The 12,965-nt window shown below is 39.9% G+C and overlaps 1 protein-coding gene across 1 annotated transcript in view; it reads right to left on the bottom strand.

Annotated features, from left to right (window-relative positions):
- Nucleotides 1–12,965, bottom strand: part of ST8SIA1 (ST8 alpha-N-acetyl-neuraminide alpha-2,8-sialyltransferase 1) — a 151,389-nt gene that overhangs the window by 63,216 nt on the left and 75,208 nt on the right. Inside the window, exon 3 of the mRNA XM_025995113.2 lies at nucleotides 2,045–2,154. Coding sequence (XP_025850898.1) covers nucleotides 2,045–2,154 — 110 coding nt within the window. The remainder of the gene's footprint in view (nucleotides 1–2,044; nucleotides 2,155–12,965) is intronic.

Here is a 12,965-nt window from a genome sequence, read left to right as displayed (position 1 = left end):
CCCTTATATGCTGAGACCCAGCAAGGGTAAAATGATATGCCATAGGTCACAGTGCTAGTTTGTGACAAGGGCTGTCCCCTTCCCTCTGTGTTGTTCACTGGCTCCTCAGCCTCTACGTAATACCAGTATATTGGAGTGGGTGCCTGAATTTGGCCGGGGGCCTTTGCTCTTTTCATCTATCTAAACTCTCCAGGTGATTGTGGCCACTCCCATAGCTAAAATATCTCCCCATCCTCATCTCACTGCACTGTGGCAGCACTTGGTGTCTTTCCAACATTAGAGCCTCAGAGAGACTCTTCCTGTGTTCAGACTGAAGTGGAGATAGGATTCACACTCCACATACCACTTCTCAGAAGTTCCTTGATCCCTCACCATCTGTCTTTGAATTACCCCTATCAGAGCACTAGCACATCTCCAGGTTCTACAAGCAAGACCCAATTATTTAACATACCATTTCTATACTCAGCTAACACCTAATACCTAGTAGGAGCTCAATAAACAGATTGACTTATTGACTTACTTACAAGAACTACATTTTTATTTTCTACATTTTCCTATCGTTTATATTGCAATAATAACAATTGTAATGGAGAGGAAAACACATTCCTACACTGGAAAAACCATGGCAGGGCACTTCCTTGAAGGAAAGATACAAAAAGACCTCTCCACTCTCTACAGGCTTCACCAGTGAGATAAAAAGTCTTTTAAGAAGCCCAACTCCCATTCTCTGAGTGGGAACTTGGCCCTCCCCCAAGTATATGGCTTCCACTGAAACACTGTCAACTAGTGTCTTCACCCTTGCCTGCTCCACTGAGCTCAAAACTCAGAGGTGGCTTAGTGTTCTCTTAGCTATATTGGACCACTTCTTAACTATTCTCTATTTGTCCTTAAAAATGATCACAAAATCCAAATCCCATGCTGCCACCCCCTTCCTTGGCTCAGCTCTCTTCCCTCTGTGTTACTGCAGGCTTTAGCCTTCTGACCCTGGAGCCTCTGGCACCTGGGTCATGGTCATTCCCATGTCAGTGAGACTTTGGGGCCCACCTGAAAGAATCCTCCACAACATAGCTTCAAAGCTCCTATGCTTCTTCAATTACAAATGTCTTCTTTTTCTGCCACAGATTGGTCATCCCCTCAACAAACTGAGTTCTGAAATCATACACTCCAGTGGGCCACACTTTGACATTAGTTCTTATTATCCCATCTGTCCCATCACCCACTCCCTCCAGGTTCTGAGTGACCCTGTTCTTTGACCCTATTGATGTCTTTCCTCTCTTGTTTATGCCTCTCAGTGCCCACTTCCTAGATAGGTCGGACTTCAAGGTATGTCACCCTATGCTCTCTCTAGCCAGGATCCTCCATGATGTCACTCAGCTCCTTCTTTCCCTCTCACCCGGACAACCCCAAACCCATGTCAATCCAATCATTTGCTATCTTCACTTCGGGTCAAAATCACCCAACAGTGCAGGCTGGTGCCACTACAAGTATATGGTCTCTACCCCTGACTGGATGCATCTTAGCAGTTTTTTACACATCCCTGCAGAAGCATCCTGTTATCCCCTCCAAGTGACAGACATCTCACCCCTCTGCTCAGTACCTTAACCAAGCTTCCTTGCTGCTCAAAAGTTATGGCCCCTTCCTCCTCCCAGCCATACACAGATCAGATCTATCTTCAAATCCCACTTGCTACTCCAAAATGCTTTTGTGAAAAACAAAAAAGTAAAGGGTATAGAGTGAAATGAATAAGTGAAAATATTTGTTTATAGACAATTTTCAAATCTAAAACAAAATCTAAGTGTTTCTGCTTTGGGGTCTCCCCATGATGTCTGAGCCCTTCTTGGCTTTGTACTTTCTTGGAGCATTTCCCTCGCTCCCGGGGCCCTCTCCTAAATTCACTTGTATGTGAATGAACTTGAAGGGAAGCTAAAGAGCAGTTACAATTGATTAATCACAAGTGACTAGTTTTGAAAGGCCCCAGAGCTTGTGGGAGGGGGTGGGGAAGAGGAGAGAAGGCAGAGGCCGCGCGGTGGGTGCTCTCTCTTACCGCATGACAAAATTTGCTTCATCTATTTGACGGCCACAGCCACTCTTCTTCAGAATCCCACCATTTCCCACCACCGCGCATTTCTTCAAGGGCAGCTGGAATGGGGTTGCCTAGCAACAGAAAACAAGGCGGGTTTTCACTGCAGAGAACACACAACCGCTCACAAAATCATTGTTTATAGCAGACCCGTTGGAGGAATTTGATTGAAGACTGGGCAGACCAAAAGAGCATGGAGAAAGGAAGATGCCAAGAAGTTTGTAAGGAATAAGTTGGCCTGTTCCTTTGAAACTAAAAAAATAAAATAAAATAAAATAAAATAAATAAAATAAAAATAAAAATTAATTCCCTTAAGTGTATTTAAATATAACATATATTGTATCAAATTGACCGTGTACATTATAGAGAGTGGCTGCTAGGGCAAAGAGGAAAAATCCATACTAAACATAGGATTGGTTCTCAAGGCATTCAACTGGGAACAAGCACCAATGAGTTCTATCCCCCATCTGAATGCAATTTCACTCATTCATACAATCTGCAATTCACTCAACAAATGTGGCTGTTTCCTATGCTAATTGTTGGGGTGGAGGGTAAAATACAAAAAGATACAAAAAGTCACGGGCCTGAGGATTCCCCATTGGGGTTGTGGGGAGACTGTGAACACAGACACTTATACAACAGCCTCTAAAGCAAAGGTCGTAGAGGACGTATGCTCTAAGTGCTGCGGAGAATCCCACACAAGAAGACAGGGCAGATTTCTGCCAAGCCAACTCAGGGAAAGCTTCCTCATTCGAGATGAATCTTAAAGGATGAATAGGATTTTGCCGGGGCAGAGAACACAGTATAAACAAAGGCGCAAAGTACGCTGAAAGCAAATGCTGTGTTTATGAGAAAATGTACACTCCGGTGGGTCTGTCTAGAACTCAGGAGGTGCTACAGGGCAAGTGACTTGTGCAAGCCAGACAGCATGTGACTTTCTTTCTGCAAACATTGAACTGGACTGCAAAGAAAATGTTCAGTGTACCTGAGTGTTCCCTGGAGTGCTATTTATAGTACCCAGGACTCTCAAAACCTACCAATTGCCCCTGAAAGTGAAATGTGTCATTCAGTGTCTTTTAGCTGGCTCAGCAAGAACCACCAGGTATGGGATCTCCCACTAGCTCAAACAATGCCTATTGGCGGCAGTTCTTTGGGGGAAGACCTTACATCTACATAACTGGTACATAAAATAACTATTCTGATACTAAGTAGGCCATTCTGCATGAATTTGAAGCAAGGATGGATTATACCAAAAGAATAAATGGAATACATGAATATATACTGTAAGGGCTTCATGGAGGCACAAAGAAATTAAACCAGAAAAATAAAATTCCAAGAGTCTGTGAGGGGCAGCCCCGGTGGCTCAGCAGTTTGGCGCCGCCTTCAGCCCAGGGTGTGATCCTGGAGACCCGGGATCAAGTCCCACGTCAGGCTCCCTGCATGGAGCCTGCTTCTCCCTCTGCCTGTGTCTCTGCCTCTCTCTCTATGTGTCTCTCATGAATGGATAAGTAAAATCTTTAAAATAAATAAATAAATAAAGAGTGTGAGATCACTAGTAGCTGAGGTAGGCACTTAATGCAGCACAAGAAAAATTTTTACGTCCTCTATTTCTAGTATGTAAAAGGAACAGCTAGTGCTATGAAAGTATAGTTAATAAAGTTACAGTACTTAAACTATAAAGTCGAAGTGTTTGCCAGTAGACAATTAGGAATTCCCTGCATGGGGGCACGTGGGTGGCTCAGTGGTTGAGCATATGCCTTTGGCTCAGGTCATGATCCTGGGGTCTCAGAATCAAGTCCCACATCAGGTTCCCTGTGAGGAGCCTGCTTCTCCATTTGCCTGTCTCTGTCTCTCTCTCTCTCTCTCTCTCGTAAATAAATAAAATCTTTAAAACTTAATTAATTTAATTAAAAAATAAGAATAACAACATTTAGTTTGCCTTGTAAAAGCCAACTTAAAATTCCTGCCCCACAGGTTGTTAAAGAGAGTTCTTGACGGGCAATCCCAGGCCCCCAGGCAAGAATCTGGGCCCAGAAGCAGCATTATCTGGGAAGCAACAGTAGTAGCAGCAGCAACATAAAGCCTGGGCGACTCAGTCAGTTGGCCGACCAGCTCTTGGTTTCAGGTCATGACTACTGCGTCATGAGATCGAGACCAGAGTCAGGCTTGAGATTCTCTCTCTCCTTCTCTGCCTCTCCCTTCACTTGTATTCACTCTCTCTCTCCCTCTCAAATAAATAAATAAATAAATAAATAAGTATTAAAAAAAAAAAAAAAAGCTGGGTGCCTCCTACCTCCTAATTTCCAGGCTGTGGGACTGTGGGATTGTAGGACCCCTCAGTGTTCCTGTCTCTAAAGAGGGCTAACGTTGCACAGGTTTATATGAGATTATATGAGATGATGTACACCCAGCATCTCGTCAAACTCCTGGTGTGGTGACCCATTCATCTTCCTTCCCTTCATCTTTCATCCTTTTCCTCCTAGCACAGTTCACTGACTTGAAGCCACAAAATACTGAGATTCCATAGGTTTAGGGAACATGATAAAATAGTGATTTATGTAACTTCATCTTAACAATGGTAAAATGTAACTATTATATTCACATACTATAAAAGGTTTTTAAAAGCTCTTGAACAAAAGGCCAGGGATAGGGGAGCCATTTTTTTTTCTGTTAATATTTGCTTGCTACTCTTCCAGTTGGTTGACTGCTGGCCCTCACACAAGCAATTTCATTTCAATAAATATTTCTCAAGTACCTACTTGCATTCTCTTAAAGGCACAGTAACAGCTCACCAAAGCTTTACAGAAAGGAAAAACGTACTTCAGAAAACACTGGAATTTTAACTAATTGAGATAATACTATCATGGTGCTATGTTAAATATAGAATATCTCAACTTGGCAATGGTCAGTCCTACCAGAAAGATATATGAACACAATATCCTCCTTTTGGGGTACAGTATGTAGAAAGAACTTTTAGTAATCCATTTCCACATGAATATTACTATTTTGGCACAGAGTTTTTTTTTTTTTATTAAGGCATTGCATCCTTTCTTTTCAAGTGTATCTTCTGGTATACCTGCCAGAAAATGTCTACTGAATCTGAGAATATAATATAATATAAAATTCTTCCTGCTAACTTTAAAAAACTTTATGCCCATCAATATATGAATGGATAAAGAAGTCGTGGTATATATATGTACACACACACACACACACACACACACACACACACACATATAAACACACTGGAATATTACTCAGCCATTAAAAAAAGAAAGAAAGAAAGCAATCTGGCCATTTGTGGATGGGCCTAGAGGGTATTATGCTAAGTGAAAATAAGTCAGAGAAAGACAAATACTATATGATTTTATTCATATGTGAAATCTAAAAAAACAAAACAAAACAAAAGAATTAAAAAAACAAAAAGCAGAAACAGATCCATAAATACACAGAACAAACTGATGGTTGCCAGAGGGAAGGGTGCTGGGGGGGATAAGTAAAATGGGTGAAGGGGAGTAGGAGATACAGGCTCCCAGTTATGGAATGAATAAGGCATGGGAGTAAACAATACAAGATAGGGAATATAATCAATGGTACTGTAATAGTGTTGTGCAGGGACAGATAGATGGTAGCTATACTAGTGGTGAGCATGTAGCATAATGTATAGACTTGTGGGATCACTATGTTATGCACCTGAAACTAGTATAACACTGTGTCAGCTGTACTTGAATTAATAAAATAAGCAACAAAAAAATACTACTGTAAATGAAAGGATAAATTAGGCAGATCAACCATACAGATGAGCTCAAAATATTGCTGGACCACTAATTCACCTGATGGATCTTTGTCCAGATTTTTTTTGCCTCTCACTGTTCCATCTATTAATGGTTATCTTCTTAATGACTTTATTATATTAACCATCTGGAATTCAGATTCTGGATTGCCAGTCCCCTCAAACTCTCAGTGCCTTGCTGGAAGTCAAGCATGATAATGACTATCCCATCTGTCTCCCAGATTATGAGAATTAAAATAAGGTGAGGCATTGAACATCATCAGAAACTCTGAAGTCCTATATATGGCATTACTACATTACTGTATACTAAAAAATTTAATTCCCTAGGAAAAAAAATGTATCATTATATTGCTAGACTACTATAATATGTAGTTTATCTTTGTGTGAGATACTTTTTAATTTTTAAAAAAGATTTTATTTATTTATTCATTCATTCATTCATTTATGTAATTTATTTGAGAGAGGGAGAGGGGGAGAGAGAAAGAGTGAGAGAGAGAAAGAGAGAGAGATGGAGGTCATACAAAAAGGGTCAGCAGCAGGCAGAGAGAAGGAGAAACAGACTCTCCACTGAGCAAGGAGCCTTATGGACATGGGGCTCCGTCCCAGGACACTAGGATCATGACCTGAGCTGAAGGCAGACACTTAACCAACTGAGCCACCCAGGCACCCCTTCCCTTTTTAAAGAAGATTTTAGAGATACTTTCAGCTTCAAAGAATTATATAGGTCTTGAACAAAATAGTTTTTATCTTTGGACTTTGAGGATATGTTTACTACTTCTAACAATCAATGAATTTTTAAATGTATTTTTTTGTGTGTGTGAATCATTGCAAGGAGCCTATCTTTTTTTTTTTTTATTGGAGTTCAATTTGCCAACATATAGCATAACACCCAGTGCTCGTCCCATCAAGTGCCCCCCTCAGTGCCTGTCACCCAGTCACCCCAACCCCCCGCCCACCTCCCTTTCCACCACCCCTTGTTCATTTCCCAGAGTTAGGAGTCTCTCATGTTCTGTTTCCCTCTCTGATATTTCCCACTCATTTTCTCTCTTTTCCCCTTTATTCCCTTTCACTATTATTTATATTGCCCAAATGAATGAGACCATATAATGTTTTTCCTTCTCTGATTGACTTACTTCACTCAGCATAACACCCTCCAGTTCCATCCACGTCGAAGCAAATGGTGGGTATTTGTCGTTTCTAATGGCTGAGTAATATTCCATTGTATACATAGACCACATCTTCTTTATCCATTCATCTTTCGATGGACACCGAAGGGAGCCTATCTTTTTTGCTTAACACTCTACATCCAAGGTAAGCATAGAGCAGATAATCAACAATTTGTTTAATATGCTAATTATTTAATCAGATTTTTGTTGAACATCTATTTTCACCAGTACCTTACCTAAAGCAGAATTTCCTTAACATCATAGTGGATATATAATGTAATCTCCAAACTTCAACAACAAACATGAGCCCTACCACTCTCTAAATAAGAGCCAATGAATAAAGCTATACCCAATTTTGTTTTTTGAGTTATCTCTTATCTTTATCATGGCTCATGGTCTCCATCGCCTGGGCCTCTTCTTAAATAGCTGAATGTCCAACTTGACTTTCTTGACTATAATAGTCCAACCAACTATTCTATTTCTATGAAATAGAATAGAATACAAGATCTATTTGTTGAGCACCTCTGATGGACCAGAAGCTGCTGTATATGTTGAGAATGTGTGGTGGACAAAACACATGTACCCCATTCATGGAGCTAACATGCTAACAGGAAAAATGGAATTTAACAAATGTGATAGGAAAGTCCAGAGTGCTATAACAGTTAGTTATAGGACATCTTTATGAGGAAGTGGCCCTGAGACCTGAGATCCAAAGTTATTAGGAATCAGAAAAGTAATGGAAATTTCTGGTCTATTAGATCATCTTAGGAAAGTTAAAAGAAAAAAAGGACAAAAATTGGGGTCTTTAATGTTTTATAACATAAGTGAAGGTGAAGGGACTTGTTACAGGCTAGAAGACTTATTCAGAAGCAAATTACAAATGCCATCTGATAAATTATTCCTGGCTTACAATATGACTTCTGGAAGAATGCTATTAAAATCTGAAGAATTTAAGCCATGTTTTTTTGTGCCTTATGTAAATAGCTCTAGAGCATCCCAGAATGGTTTTTATAATTAAGTGAATGAAGCATTATTTACCAAAGTCATTTCCAAAGCAAGATGCCTTACTACTTCCTCTTCATGTGCAATCACACAAGACCACAAAGCACTAAGGACCAGTGACTTCAGTTACGAACATGAGGACACTCTGTGCCTATGCATCTTCTATCCCATAGACATAACTAGATGTCTTGAATGATAATTACACTATCTCTATGAGGAAGTGAGTTAACCACCATCAGTCACTGTCTTAGGGCTTGTCTTGTGGGGGGGGGGGGGGGGACATGGAGAAAAAAAATGTAAATCACTGCTGGGATAACTATTTTTATAGGAATACACATTTTAGTAAAAACACCTCTGATACAAATTAATTTACAATAGTCTTTGAGAGAGGCTATCTGTGAGGCAGCATGTCTACAATGTAAATAATTAGCATCGCTGCATCGATGTGAAATAAAAATCGAAGAATAAAAAATGTTCTATAGAACTACTGTAGGGCAAAACCAGATATTGGGGACAGGCTGTAATGTCCCTACATCCAAGTTATAAAATACAACTAACTTTATATCTAGGCTTCTTGGCAGCACCAGGAAGCCAAAAAGTTTAAAATCCCAGAGGTAACCCACTTGGATTCTGTGCAAATGAGTATAGGAAAACCTCATTCAAAATGGAGTTGAGAGGTCCCAAAGAAGGAGCTTTAAACCTGTACCACTACCTTCAGCTTACTCTACGTACCTGGGCAAGAGGAAGCATATTTTACTACTCAGGAGAGAAGATTTTGTCCTAATCCAGCAATAGCTCAGCCAATGAGAACAGCCGTATCTTAGTCAATGAGAAGTCACCACAACCCTGAACTTTTGATTTCCTCCAATGAACTTTCATTCAAAACCACTCCTCTTGGGATGCCTGGGTGGCTCAGTGTTTGAGCATCTGCCTTTGGCTCAGGTGGTGATCCTGGGGTTCTGGGATCAAGTCCTCCATCAGGTTCCCCACAGAGCGCCCGCTTCTCTCTCTGCCTATGCCTCTGCCTCTCTCTGTGTGTCTCTCATGAATTAAAAAAAAAAATCTTAAAATAAATAAATAAATAAATACTCCCTTGCTTTTGAAGATGGCAACAAAATAGTCCATTGTTTTAAATTTGATACAGGATAAATCCAATATATCAGATAAAAAAGACAAACTCAGTGTTAATGACAACAATAAAACTCTCACTACTTCAATGTAAGTTTCCAGATGCATCAAATAACTTTTGCACCTGCCTTGCTCTAGATTCTTCTTTCTCTAGCATTCTTCTACCACTTCTGTTCCTGTTTCACCTGTAAGCTACATTCCTTGCAAGGATGCTTTCATATTTGAGTGGGTGGGGGGAGGGAGAAGATAATGCCATAAATATTTCTGAATATTATTTTATAACTAAAAAAATAAGTGAAGCTATCAAGCTAAATTTTGCTTATTTTGTTACACATGTAACTTTATGCTGATACTCTTTTAGTGAAAAGGGTTAGACTTTTATTTTCACACTTCACAATTCAAAGGAAAATTCTTTGTCTGTTTGTTTCACACCACTACTCCCTCCAAATTCTTCTCTTTGATAGGAAGGGGAAGCAATTCTTCTGTGTCATGCAGTTGTGTTTTAAAGTTAGAGAAATTACCAAACCATTCAGTATTCAGAACACCAGCAAGTGCCACTATTAAGAAAAGGAATTACTGTCAATGTTAGATGTGGGTCTCAACTCTTAATAGAAAAGCAGAAATTTTGATTTGCAACCCTTGAAGTGGCTTGAAAGGCTGTCACTATATGCCAGCTGCTATTACTCATGATGTCAAAACATATGCTCGCTCTTATTGAGGAAAATCTCAAGTTTTTGTCCATAAGAATATGAACTTGCACTTCTAATTATAGTCCAACCCACTCATTTCTAAGTACCCTTACCCACATATCCACATGGACTCCCACATATAATTATGCTTCACCCACACACATAATTTAATTTCTCACCCATATGTTAATTATATCCTCAACTTAGGCATCTAAATACAACCCCTGTCTTACATCTAATTACAGCCCCCCCCTCTTATGAATGTAATTACACCATTCAGCCACCCATCTAATTATCCCCTCCTTGACATATTTAATTGCACTGCCCGCTCAAGGACCTGATTACATTCTAACCAGTGCACCAATTAAGCCCCCAACCCTCCAACAATATTCTTCAGATGCACATCTCTTTATCTCTACCCCACTTTATTATTTCAACTAAGGATGGACAACTTCCCACAAGCAAACTCCAAGTAATCATGGCATCCAGCTAACAAGATGCAGCTGAATCAAAATCAGCTTTGGTCCTTCCCGGTAAACAAGCAAATATGTATTTGCTTTTTCAGTCATTTAACTAGCCCCTTGGAAATCCAAATGAAAGTTTCTGCTGTTTTCTTACTTTGTACGTGTAAGCATTTCTACGATGAACTATCTAGTAATTAGTTAATTTATTTCAGAGACTAATGCTTCTCATTACAGATACTTAATTATTGAACCCTTAAAAAACATTACCCAAAACTTTGCCTGGGGACATATAAGTACTAATTATAGGATATTTGCACATCCATACCATTCAAACAAGTTTCATTGTCCCTCAATTACATGAAAGTGAATTTCCAGAGAGCTGCTGCTAAGATTTGCATTCCCCATTCCACTAATAAAATTGTGATTTAAAAGAGATAAACTCAGTGTTAATATTCTTTCCACAGAATGCATCTCTGGAAATTGAATGATGTGATGTATTTAGTTCTGGATACTACTTCTCCATTAAAATGTTTGATTCAATCCATTATAAAAAACAATACATAAGCATTCCAGGGAGTATTATGTATTTTTTCACATATAATCTATGGTCGGTACACAACCCCTAGAAGCCAAATATTACATCAATTCATGGGTCCACTGAGCAGATTTATTAAATGTTTCATAAACAATTCCCAGTTAACTGATATTTGTTACTGAGGTTGTTTCTGGCTCATGAATGCCAAAGCAGTAAGGAAGGACATACCTCTGCTTTAGGCCAGAAGTTGGCCACATTTCAAAAGCTCTCAAACTTGGGAGATTTTTCATGGTGGAAAGGAAAGGACTATGAAGGGCATGCACAGTATTTCAAAGGTAGCATCTAGGGATTGTTAGTAGTAGAGCACAAAATGCAGCAGCAGCAGGAACCAAGCTTCATGCCATTCATTGCTAGACCTTGCATTCTCAACTCCCGAGGTGGAAGTACCACTGCAAGAATCTTTCTCTGCAAATATGGTGCATCTTCCCATTGAGGACCACTGCCCTTGAGCCCCGCCTGACTGTATCTAAGTCTATGACCACTGGCACCTTATTTAACCTGAATGCTTTCACATCCTCATTAGTAATAATGGTCCCCACCTCAGACAGTTGTGAGGATTAAATGAGTTCCGTCTGGCACAAAGTAAGTGATCGATGCTGTTATCTTATTTTTAATGGACTGACATTTTCTCAGCAACACAGCCTAGAAATCCTGGACTCATTTTCTCTCAATATCACCCTATCACCTACCTCTGCAGAGGTTCTTCTACTCTTTCCATCCTGTGGGGAACTAGCTGTGACTACACTGTTCTCCAGATACAGCTCCTCTGCTCCCTGCTCCTTGAGTCAGTAGCCTATTCTTTTACCTTTTGAAGTAAACATGTTTTTCTCTGCTTCCAAAGTTAAGCATTCCTATAGCCAATCTGCTAGCTCTCTTAATAAAAGAGCCCAAATCTAGTTTGAGTCCAAGTCTCGATCCCCCTGTCCCCCAGAATAAAATTCACTGAGACTCTGAGTCTTTCAACATATTGTCACCTCTGACTATCCTGGATCCGTGGTCCCGTCCTCACTGCAAACTTTTTTAAAGATTTATTTTATCTGAGAGAGACACTGAGAGAACGTGTGTGTGCATGGGGGCAGGAGCAGAGGGAGGGAAGCTTCAAGCAGACTTCCCGCTGGGCTCAGAGCCCAACGTGGGGTGCTATCCCATGACCCATGAGATCATGATCTGACCCGAAACCAAGAGTCAGATGCCTAACTGAATGAGCCCCCCAGGCGCCCCACCTCACTGCAATTTTTTTAATGGCTTATTACTATTAATTAGTTGGCTTCTAGTTCTTGCCCACCATCTATCCTTCACTCTCACATACTAGTTTTTCTTCCATTGAGGCTGCTACAAGGTCTCCCCGCTTTCTCCCCTCTCCCCCCTCTCTCCCTACCCTATTATCTACCTACCAAGTCATTTTTCACCCTTAACACCCATGAAGTGTCTGCAGGTATTATGTCCAATAAGACCCCCTACAAGTTCAAGGATTGCTCAAAAATTGAAACAACTCAGAGGAACATTAGAATTCATTTATGCTCAATGAGTCATGAGAATTATGTGTTAAAGCACTACACAACAGCTTGTAAATGTATTTGAAATTGAATCAAATCATTTCTTCAATACTTCAGAGACTTTCAAACTTATTATTGTTGATGTTGTTATTTTGTTTCACAGTGGAAGTCTTCTGTTGTTTTTCAAATAAGATCTTATGCAGAAAATCTCCATTAAAAAGCAAAAATAGAAAAACAAAAGAGAAGATGCTGTTTGAGGTGCAGGTGGGCACCTCTCTTGGTCTCTGTCTTATTTCTGAAAGTGATACTTAGACGCCCCAAGGAATTGGTGCAGAAAATGACTAATCTAATCAAACTCCCTTCTCCCCCCAAATTAAGAACTACAAATATCAAGCACATTTCAGTTAAGGATATTTGGCAAGTATTTACTGAGTTCCAACCAACCATATACCAGGCCCTATATGAAGTAGTGGGACAAAACCCACCTTACTGTTTGTTGCACTAAAATGTGGTGTGAATTAAGACATCTATTTTGTTTCCAACCATAAAGAG

This window comes from Vulpes vulpes, chromosome 8, assembly GCF_048418805.1.
Source record: "Vulpes vulpes isolate BD-2025 chromosome 8, VulVul3, whole genome shotgun sequence".
NCBI lineage: Eukaryota > Metazoa > Chordata > Mammalia > Carnivora > Canidae > Vulpes > Vulpes vulpes.
Note: the sequence above shows the minus strand (reverse complement) of the source record. Positions and strands in the feature narration are given on the sequence as shown.